Consider the following 10,949-nt stretch of genomic DNA (forward strand, 5'->3'; position numbering starts at 1 on the left):
TCACATTATAGTATCTTGTTTTAAAGTATGGTATGTGTGCCTGCGCCATCAATATCTGTATAGAGCTAGATAACAACTCGAATGCTGTGATCATGCAATAATCAGGTTTAGTGCAAGAGAGAAATATTGTGGGCAACATCCCAGTACTCCCTGATTCAGCCTTTCATTGGTTATGAAATCTATCTCTTAATTTCAGTAACTATTTTTAAACCAAGAATAACTAATATTACTCCCTCTTGCATCACATGCCTCACCACTTCTGAACATCTGTTCCCTGACTGTGTGTGTGTGTGTGTGTGTGTGTGTGTGTGTGTGTGTGTGTGTGTGATTGACTTTCAGTTACTGTGGACTTTTCTTTCACTTCCATGAAAAGGTGAACACTGGTAATATAAATACCCAGACCAAGTGTTTTTGATTCCTTTGCTTCCCCTTATGATTGTAATTGATGTACGGTGTTGTGGAGTTGTGAGATCTGGATTGCAAACCTTTGGTAAGTGATTTTCTGTGTTTTAAATATGTTCCATATGATGGAGAAGGCAAGCAAATAATATACAGCACGATATATTCAATACTCTGTAAAATAAATCCTACATAGTACAGGAATAAATATTGTAAGTTAGTTTATTTGCAAAAAAATATTTGAATGTGCATATGCTTTTATTATCTTTTTACTTCACATAGTAACTGTAACGGTAACACTTTATAATAACTGCATGCTATTATCATTAGTTAAGCATTACTAAACAGTTAATTCATCATTTATAAAGCATTGATAGACATTAATAAGCAGTTTATAAATACAACTATAAATGCTTTATTCTTGATTAAAAGCATATCTATAATGTGTTTAATAATTGTATTTTCATACTTTATTAATGATCAGTTTATCATTTCTAAATGAAGTATTGCATTATTTACAAACCAGTTACATTATTTACCATTATTTACAATCTAGGTGTTGTCATTGATTCATAATGCCGCGTTCCAGGCAACCTGTAACCCGTGTTTTTCCAACTCGTAACTGGGAGTACATCGATCTAGTACGAGTTCACGGGTGGGAAGTCACGGGTTTGACTGCCGTTCCAGTGCACTTTCACGGGTATAAGGTTGGAAAAACACGGGTTACAGGTTGCCTGGAACGCGGCATAAGATTACTTAGAAAGTGTGAGTAAATGTAGTAAACGCAGGAGATTTAGGAGATTTAAAGACTCACTGATCTTCTAAACAGAAAAAGGAAACACACACACACACAGTGATACAGAACATAAAAATATTAACAGCCTTTAAATCTCCTTTATAAATGCTTTACAAAGCATAACTAGTCCTCACTTTAGATGAGCTCACACATAGTGAACTGACTACTACTAAATGCTTTATAACTCCCTGAATTAACCCTGAATTACAGTAGAATTACATGTTAATAAAGCATTTATTAACACACTAAGTAACTATTACTATATGTCTGAATAATAATATGTATTTAAAAAGTTTATTAATCATTTACTTACACTTTCTAAGTGATCTTATGAACCACTGACACCTAAATAACTGGTTTGTAAATAATGCTATACTTCATTTAGAAGTTATAAATTGATCGTTAATAAAGTATGAAAATACAATTATTAAACACATTATAGATATGCTTATAAATCAAGAACAAAGCATTTATAACTGCTTATTCATGTCTATTAATGCTTTATAAATGAGGAATTAACTGTTTAATAATGCTTAACTAATGATTAATAGCATGCAGTTATTATAAAGCATTACCACTGTGACAAATAAGTAATGCACTCCATAGTTCTAGTGAGTATAGCATAGTACAACTTTCATTGCCGTTTTTAACTAATGTTATTGTTCTGGTGTGTCTAGGCCATGTTTGGACGGGCGTATCTGGTTCTCATACTGAATCAGTTTCATCTTTTTGCAACTATGCATCCTGAATTCTATCCATGTGAAAGTCACACTTCCAAGGACGGACACATAAACATTGACTGCCAGCACAGACGTCTCGGCAAAATCCCCAAGTTCATATCGCTGTCTGCTGTATCACTCAACTTAAATCTAAACCATATACACTACATTAAAGGTGATGCATTTGCTGGTTTACCCAATCTCAAGCATCTCAGCTTGATGTGGAACTGTGTACCAGATCCTCTCACAGAGCAGAGATGGTCTTCATGCAGCCTGAATGTTGATCCAGAAGCATTTGTCGGACTTAGAAACCTAACTTCCCTCCAGTTAGCGGGGAATAGCCTGAAGAGCATTCCTCCTCTACCAAAGCAGCTTTTGGTCTTGGGACTGGAATTTAACAAGATCTTTCATATCGTCAAACCTCTCGGTACACCTCTACTCAAACAACTACTGCTCAGCAAGAATTGTTTCTACGCCAACCCGTGTTATCAGCCTTACTTCATCGACCCACGTGTGTTTCAAGATCTTCCTGAGCTTTTGAACCTTACCCTTAGTTACAACAATGTGACCGCTGTTCCCCAACATCTCCCACTTTCACTGGAAAGCCTAGATTTGGGAGAGAACAAGATTGAACGTATTAACAAAGAGTCGTTTGGCAATCTTACACGACTACGACATCTTAACCTGGGGTGGAACTGCCAGAGATGTGACCATGCTTCCGAACCCTGCTTCCCATGCCCGAACAACCAGTCTCTGCATCTGCATCCAGACGCTTTTCTACATCAGAACGGCTCTCTGATCAGTCTAAGTCTGCGAGGAAACTCTCTTCGCACACTTCCCCGGCATCTTTTCATGCAGCTACGCCATCTCCGAGATCTGGATCTGTCGGACAACTTTCTAGCCTATGCCATACAAAATGGCACCTTTTATGAAGAGCTCCAGCATGTTGTGTCGCTCAGTCTGCTTTACAACTATGAACCTCTGAACACCTTCTCTGAGTTGATTTTGTCACCGGCCATAGAGAAGATGACGGCTCTAAGAGAGTTGTACCTGAGTGGATTATTCTTCAAAGAACTGTCGGACCACAGCCTTGCACATCTGATCAAACTCCCAAGACTCGAGTCCCTGGAGCTGCGCATGAACTTCATTTGCTCCATTAGCATTGATTCGATTAGCAAGATGAGTGCGTTAAGAAGGGTGGGCCTTTCCCAAAACATGATTGCTTTCAGTCCATGCTACTCAACCTGCAATTCTGAAGCCACATCGACTTTCCAAACCCTTGATAAACGGCACGACCGTGAACATTACAACTTGCAAATCCAAGACGTCCCAGAGCTGAACTCTAAGCAAGGATCTGAAGGAGGTCCCTGTCCTTTTTACTACTCCATGTGGCATTTCAAAAAGCAAATCTGCTCCAAAAGCCTGTCTTTTGACCTGTCTCAAAACAACATCCCATGGCTGAATGCAAGCACTTTTAGCGGCATGGAAAATGTGGTATGCATAGATCTATCCTACAACTACATCAGCCAATCTTTAAACGGCCGGCAGTTCTCAGGTCTAAGCAAACTAGCTTTCCTTAATATGGCGCACAACCGCATCGACCTGTACTCTGAAAAGGCATTTCGAGAGGTTAGTGGGACACTGAAAGCTCTTGATCTCAGCAACAACGAATTCCACTTTGTCATGAAGGGAATGGGACATCGCTTCACGTTCCTTTCACACTTGTCGTCTCTTAAAGTGTTGAGCCTAGCGAACAATCACATCGGTTTACGAATCTCTAACGTTCTCAATAGTACTTCCCTGAAGTATTTTGTGTTCTCGGGAAATCGTTTGGACATAATGTGGGACTCGAGGCGTAACCAATATGTGCATTTCTTCCAAGGTCTCACTAACCTTACGCACTTAGACATTTCTGAAAACCATCTTAAATCATTCCCCCCGGAGGTGATGGTGAACTTGCCGTTGAGCCTCCAGGTGCTCAGAGTCGACTCCAACATGCTGACTTACTTTCCCTGGGGAAACATCTCGGTTCTCAAACAGCTCTGTTTCCTGAACCTCAGCTCAAACATGCTTTCATTCTTACCTAACATCCATTTTGAGCTCCGTCTCGTAAGCCTGGACTTAAGCCACAATCGGCTAGTTGCAATCCCAAGGGTTTTCCTTAGTCAGGCAGTGCACCTTAAACACCTAATGCTCAACCACAACCAGCTGAAGATCCTTGACGCATATGCTCTTCCCTTGTCGTTTCATAAAGGTGATACCTTCTGTCCTGCTGGGGGGAATAATAATGTGTCCTCCTGCAAACTTGTCCTGCATGCCAATCCTTTTATTTGTAGTTGCATTATCTCCGGCTTTGCCAAATTTCTCAGAGAAACTGAACTGGATATCCCACACCTCACCACACGGGTTCACTGTGCTTACCCAGAGTCGTTGGCCGGCGTGAACGTCCTCTCGGTTGACCTTCGCTCGTGCCAGGAGATATATGGGGGATTCGCTTTACTCTGTACTTTATTGTTGACATTGGCCGCGACCAGCATTCCCCTGTTAAAGCATCTCTACGGTTGGGATCTGTGGTATTGCATCCAGATTTTATGGACTGGACACAAGGGACACACTCCAGCCAACGGGAACACGACCGATAGCCAGTACGATGCGTTTGTGGTCTTTGATACGAGTAACAAGGCTATCAGAGATTGGATCTACAAGGAGATGATTGTGAGATTGGAGAACAGGGGGAGATGGCGCTTTCGGCTCTGCCTAGAGGAGCGTGACTGGTTGCCTGGAGTATCTTGCATAGAGAATCTCCACCAGGCGGTTTACAGCAGCAGAAAGACGGTGTTTGTATTGACCAGTCCCAGTGGCTACACTCACGCTAGTGGGATTGTCCGACAAGCCTTTCTTCTGGTTCAGCAGCGGCTTCTAGATGAGAAAGTGGATGTTGCCGTTCTTGTTCTGCTGGACGTTGCCTTCCCCAAGTTCAAATACCTTCAGATGAGGAAACGGCTCTGTAAAAAGTCAGTCCTGTCATGGCCCAAGAACCCACGAGTGCAGCCGCTCTTCTGGAATGACTTGCGTGTCGCTCTTGTTTCTGACAATGTCAAAGCCTACAACAAAAAAGTCACGGAGGGCTTCTTCTAAAAAGGCTAAAGTGTATTGAGAATATGTTTTAGGTAGTCCCGTTGTTTAGTTGATTTTTGGTCGGGGATTGTGACTGATCAGAATGTAACATTTTAAAGTCCCCCTGTAGTCAATAACTTTATACCTTAAAACTCATAAAAATTACATTTTGATTTTTTTTCCTTGGAAAAATTTATCAGCGTACCTTAAAATAGCTTTGAATGTAACTCGACCCCCTTGCCTCATTTAGTATGCGCGGTTTTATGAATATGCAAATAAGCCCCGCCTCCACTCACTCACTCAGCTCAGAGATCCACTGGTTGACGATCACACGTTGATCTGATTGGTTACAAGGTAGTTTGTGACGTCAGAAACACCAGCGATTTCAAAGCGTGTTTTTGAGACTCTTTGGTTCACTGCAGTTTTAAGGAGGAAATACTCAGCAATGGTGTCGACTAATGAATCTACACATGGTTTGTCTTAAAGCAGATTAAAAACACCACATACACACATAAACAACATTAAAAGCTGGATTTTCTCCACAGGGGGACTTTAAATGGTGAATACAAAATGTAGTTTTGATCTCTAGTACGCTACTCTATCCACATCTGTGTTCAGTCTAAATGTAGGCTAATGTAAGAGTTTGAAATGCATTTTGAAGTATATTTTGGTACATGAAGGTTGAAACTAAATATATTTTCAATTTTAAAAATGTTTAAAAAAGAGCTTCACTGGCTACAACACATATATAGCATTGAAAATAATCAAAAATGTCAGAAAAACATGAATCTAAACTCCTTCCATCAGAAAATAGAAACAGCTGAAAGCCCTTTTTATTATGTTGCGGATCAGTTCGACTGGTTAAAAATACTGGTTAACCATCGCATATATATATATATTTAAATTTGGTAACTTTCTCATTTATGGTCATATGGACATGCCTGTAAAGTTTTGACTCTTTTGTGTGTACAAAATTTCTGACGATTTGGATGTTCGTGGGTCAAATTGACCTGCAATGTCATGGTTAACCACAGCTGGACTCAAATAACAATAATAAAAGTTTTGTTTTTTATGTGTGTTTCTCCACTACCTTGTGACGGGAAATGTTCATCAGTTCAGAAGTGTTCATTTCTCTGGGAATCGAACGGATGATGTTGGTGTAGTGAGCGTCATGCTCTACTGTTTGAGCTTCAGGAAAACACAAATAAAACAAACATTTTAAATAATGATAATATTTTAAATAACAAACTAGTTGCAATCCTGTTTATAGAGATTTAAAAATATATTTTTCATAATTTGTATTGAATACAGTTAAGGTCAACAACTTAAAAATCGTACCAAGAATTCAAACATAATACATACTTGTATACAGAAACTTATGACTCATGGAGATTAAGCTATTTATTAATATGTTGTTTTCTGCAGATTGAGTCTAGTATGTAGGGAGGTTGTTCACTCATAGGTGCCATTGACTCTTCAATTTGCATTTTCATTCACTTTAAGACATAAATATGAAAGACTATTAAGATCTAAACACCTGTGGAAGAGAAGTGTGAAGTGCGAGGCGAGTGAAAGTGTCGCTCACGAGGAACTGGTGCACCTGTGGGACCACATCAGACCCGATACACCTGTGGGACCGCATCAGACCCCATACACCTGTGGGACCGCATCAGACGCTCCTCTGAACTTCAGGCATTTACACACTTCCAGTTTCAGGCAGTTTAGTCTAGAATAGCTCTGCGGTTTCTGGAGCTCAGCAACACGTTTCACTCAGAAGAACGCTGAGAAACATTCATTATAAGACACGACTGGATCTATGTTTTTGCACATTTATTATATTGTAAGATTGTGACAAGATAAGATATTAAGTAATTTAAAGTGGCAGTGAAACATGGTGTTCAAACTCTTAAGATTAAACCGAGGCCTTAAAGACCGACTGGAGCGCACATCTGGAGATATCACGCTGGAGTCTGAGACTTACTGTTTGACCATGAGTATTTATATCATTTCACAGCCATAGCCAATTAATAATAATAACTATTATTTTTATAGCTCCTTTCTTGAATCCAATTACATCTTTACTCCAAGTTTGACACTATTACTGCAATAATATTTACACATTATAAAGGTTCATTGCTGTTTAATATGGGATATATATTATTATTGCTATTATTATTATTATTATTATGAATAAGTAGAAACAGTAGAATAGTGTGTAACTATTGCAAGATACATAATTTTGCCAAAAAAGGGAATTGGTAATGATCATATTTTTCTGCAGCAAAAAGAAAGTAAAAGGTGCTTTCCATCAATATTTAATAATTCTTGCATTAGTGTCTTAAGGCTTGCTTGTTGTTTTTAACATGCATTGGCCAGTTTTATTTATTTAACCATAGCAGAAGTACATTTCTTACTGAAGTAAATGTTTAATCTGGTTTTTTGTTTTTTTCTGTTTATTTAAAACAAACAAAAAACTGATATTATTTTAATCTTCTATCAGTTATTGAACAGTTGAGAGTTCTTTAATGCTGATCTAACCAGCAGAACACACAGTTGTTCAGGCGGGGCATGTTGTCACACTGCGTTCCAATGAGCCTCTATTAGAACTATTCTATTCTATAATATTCTATACTTTTATGAATTCTATTGAGAAACCATGAGAAAAAGGTTATTAATAATATTATTATTATGTTTTGAATTATGCTGTATAGATGTGTTTTCCGGTGTGTTTGTTGTCAAACACAAAAATGTGTTTATTTTTAATGATAAAAAAATGCCATTATTTTATATGAAAAAGTTAATAATTGTATTTTATTGAGAAAATATTTTAGTTTGTCTTGTATATTTTTTTATTAGATCAGATATTATTTTAATCTGTCATATGGTGTTATGTTATATGGGGCATGTTGTCACATTTCACTTCCATTCTTTTGGGGGAAATCTAGAAAAATGTAAACACTGTATTAATAAAACAAAACCACATAATTGTCCTAGACATGTGTGATATTAATGTGGGAACAAATAAATACTCTGAACCCGAGGTAGGTTTACACACACTGAGAAAGTCTAAAAGCGTGAGGTTGAGGCATTGAACATTATTATTATTATTATTATTATTATTAGGTCACAGTTGCGTAACTAAGAACACTTTAGACATACTAACTCGGCAAGTACATGTCAACATATTCTACAAACCCGAACCCGAGATGAATTATTGATGAGGTCCGCCTGACAGCGTTTACAGAGCCGGATCACGTCTGAGAGGGAAGGAAGCCATAGAGATAAAAAGGAAAAGAAAATGAAATGAATAATAGATGAGACCGAGACCTGTTGCACAGTTGCTCAGCGATGACATGTGGAAGAAATGAAGAACAAGTAAGAGTCTTACTAAAGTAAGAGTTGATCAGCTGGTAAAGTGAGCTGAAGAGGACCGGTCTACAGTGTTAAAGACACCGACCGGCGGAGAGAAGCTGAGAATGACCAGCCGCCATCCCTGTTTCTATCGAGTTCCTCCGCAGGACTTACACCGGAGAAACCCCCTGACCGAAGCCACGCAGACCAAAGTCCTGAACACCGTCATCAGCGTCAAGGTCAGCTCTTTAACACACACACACACACACACACACACACACACACACACACACACACACACACACACACACACACACACACACACACACACACACACACACACACACACACAACTGTGAAGGTCAGCTCTTTAACACACACACACACACACACACACACACACACACACACACACACACACACACACACACACACACACACACACACACACATACACACATACAACTGTGAAGGTCAGCTCTTTAACACACACACACACACACACACACACACACACACACACACATACACACACACACACACACACACACACACACACACACACACACACACACACACACACAACTGTGAAGGTCAGCTCTTTAACACACACACACACACACACACACACACACACACACACACACAACTGTGAAGGTCAGCTCTTTAACACACACACACACACACACACACACACACACACACACACACACACACATACAACTGTGAAGGTCAGCTCTTTAACACACACACACACACACACACACACACACACACACACACACACACACACACACACACACACACACATGTACAACTGTGAAGGTCAGCTCTTTAACACACACACACACACACACACACACACACATGTATAACAGTGAAGGTCAGGTCTTTAACACACACACACACACACACACACACACATATATACATAACATGCATCAAATGACTGAATCTGGAGTCACCTCTGCTGTTAATGCTTTAACCAGTGTGTGTAATGCGTGCCTTTGTACACCATATATCATAACCTGTGATTAATCCAAACCGAAATGGTTGTAATTCATGAATTCAAACCCGTTTTAAAGGTGACATATTATGCCCCTTTTCACAAGATATAATATAAATCTCTGGTGTCCTCAGAATGAGTCTGTGAAATTTCAGCTCAAAATACCAGATCATTTATTATAGCTTGTCAAATTTCCCCCTTTTTGTGTGTGAGCAGAAACACGCCGTTTGTGTGTGTGTCCCTTTAAATGCAAATGAGCTTTAGCTCCGCCTCCGTTCAGAAGAGGGCGGAGTCTTTACAGGAGCTTCAGAAACTCCGGCAATAGACCTTTCTCACAACTTCCGTATTTGTGACCGGAAATACGCAATCGTCGTGGTAATCTATTGTGGGGATATTTGGGGATATTTATTTTAATTAATCAATCAACAATACTATTGATCAGCATTACCAAACGTGGACGTTTTCCACTAGAAACAAACATTGATGTATTATTTTAATTTAATACTGTGAAGCTGCTTTGATACAATCTGTATTGTGAAAAGCGCTATATAAATAAACTTGACTTGACTTAATCTACTTCCTCCACAGTCAAGGCAACATAAACAAATGGCGCAAGCAACTAGCGAGAGCTATTGACACGCTAATGATGTGTCATTTTAGTTAACAGTTCAGTAACAGTTAGCCTCGCTCTCTACCTTGATATTTATGGACAAATTCCTCGTGGAATTTTTTTTCCCCTTTATTTCGTTTTTTCTTTTTGGTGACGGAGTTTTCCTCCACGAGTCGTCACATCAGCAAATGTAATATTTGGCAAATCCGTTAATGAAGTTATGTAGACTCTTTGATCCATTTTAAACTTGCCCGGGTTTATGTTTTTCTGGTGTGTCGACGCTTGACAGGACATTTCTGTAGTTGTTGTGGAGTTCCATGGATCATCTCATCATCATGTTTAACTTCTCCACAAATGTCCACAGTTCCTGAGGTGTTTATAAGACAGCGGTGACATGTTCTGGTCAATAGTGTTCAGTGCTCGTCTGTGCTCAACCACACAACAGTTTCAGGCTTTGCTGGATCTTTATCATTGCGTTAGATCTGGTCTCTGTTGTCGCTCTGGCTGGTGTGTGTAGGTCATGTTTTCTGTGTCGGTAGAAGCACCGGAGACTCGATTATAGCACTTCAACACGGAGAAAGGCAGATTTCATGATATTTCCCCTTTAAGACACTCGGCAGATTATTGCTGAAGTGAAAGCAATAAAAAAAGGAAAATGTAAAAGTTTACTCTAAGGCCCCGTCCACACTACTGCGTTTTAGTTTAGAAACGGAGAATTAAAACGAATACGATCTCCGTCCACACCAGCGTTTTAGCTGCGTATTAGAACTGATCTCCGTCCACATTAAAACGACTGAAAACGCGGATCACGTGACCATTCACCAACACTGGGCATGCGCGTGCCGATGTAAACACAACTTCATTGATAAAAATGATCCCACCATGCGCTGGTTCTTCCCGGGTTAACCCAAACCCGACGCTCCATGTACGGTCGGTACCGCCCGCTGCACA

The 10,949-nt window shown here is 39.6% G+C and overlaps 2 protein-coding genes and 1 long non-coding RNA gene across 4 annotated transcripts in view; 2 read left to right on the forward strand and 1 right to left on the reverse strand.

Annotated features, from left to right (window-relative positions):
- The window catches only part of LOC309512032, a 76,857-nt gene that overhangs the window by 3,350 nt on the left and 62,558 nt on the right, over positions 1-10,949 (reverse strand). The gene's annotated exons all lie outside the window — the stretch shown is intronic.
- On the forward strand, positions 63-6,103 carry tlr9 (toll-like receptor 9). The gene is made up of 2 exons (XM_082187379.1): positions 63-490; positions 1,873-6,103. The coding sequence occupies exon 2, from the start codon at positions 1,876-1,878 to the stop codon at positions 5,050-5,052; it is 3,177 nt and encodes a 1,058-aa protein (XP_082043505.1). The 5' UTR covers positions 63-490; positions 1,873-1,875; the 3' UTR covers positions 5,053-6,103.
- The window catches only part of LOC309511989 (ELKS/Rab6-interacting/CAST family member 1), a 41,665-nt gene continuing 38,481 nt past the window's right edge, over positions 7,766-10,949 (forward strand). Inside the window, exon 1 of one of the 2 annotated variants that reach the window (XM_082187393.1) lies at positions 7,766-8,621. In XM_082187393.1, coding sequence (XP_082043519.1) covers positions 8,508-8,621 — 114 coding nt within the window. In that variant the 5' untranslated portion in view covers positions 7,766-8,507. The remainder of the gene's footprint in view (positions 8,622-10,949) is intronic. The other variant, XM_082187392.1, reaches the window with a different exon arrangement.

The sequence above is a fragment of the Leuciscus leuciscus genome, assembly GCF_965113295.1.
Source record: "Leuciscus leuciscus genome assembly, chromosome: 13".
NCBI lineage: Eukaryota > Metazoa > Chordata > Actinopteri > Cypriniformes > Leuciscidae > Leuciscus > Leuciscus leuciscus.

Excerpts from the sequence above, each read along its gene's own strand:
- tlr9 (XM_082187379.1), top strand. The coding sequence starts at position 1,876 with ATGTTTGGACGGGCGTATCTGGTTCTCATACTGAATCAGTTTCATCTT.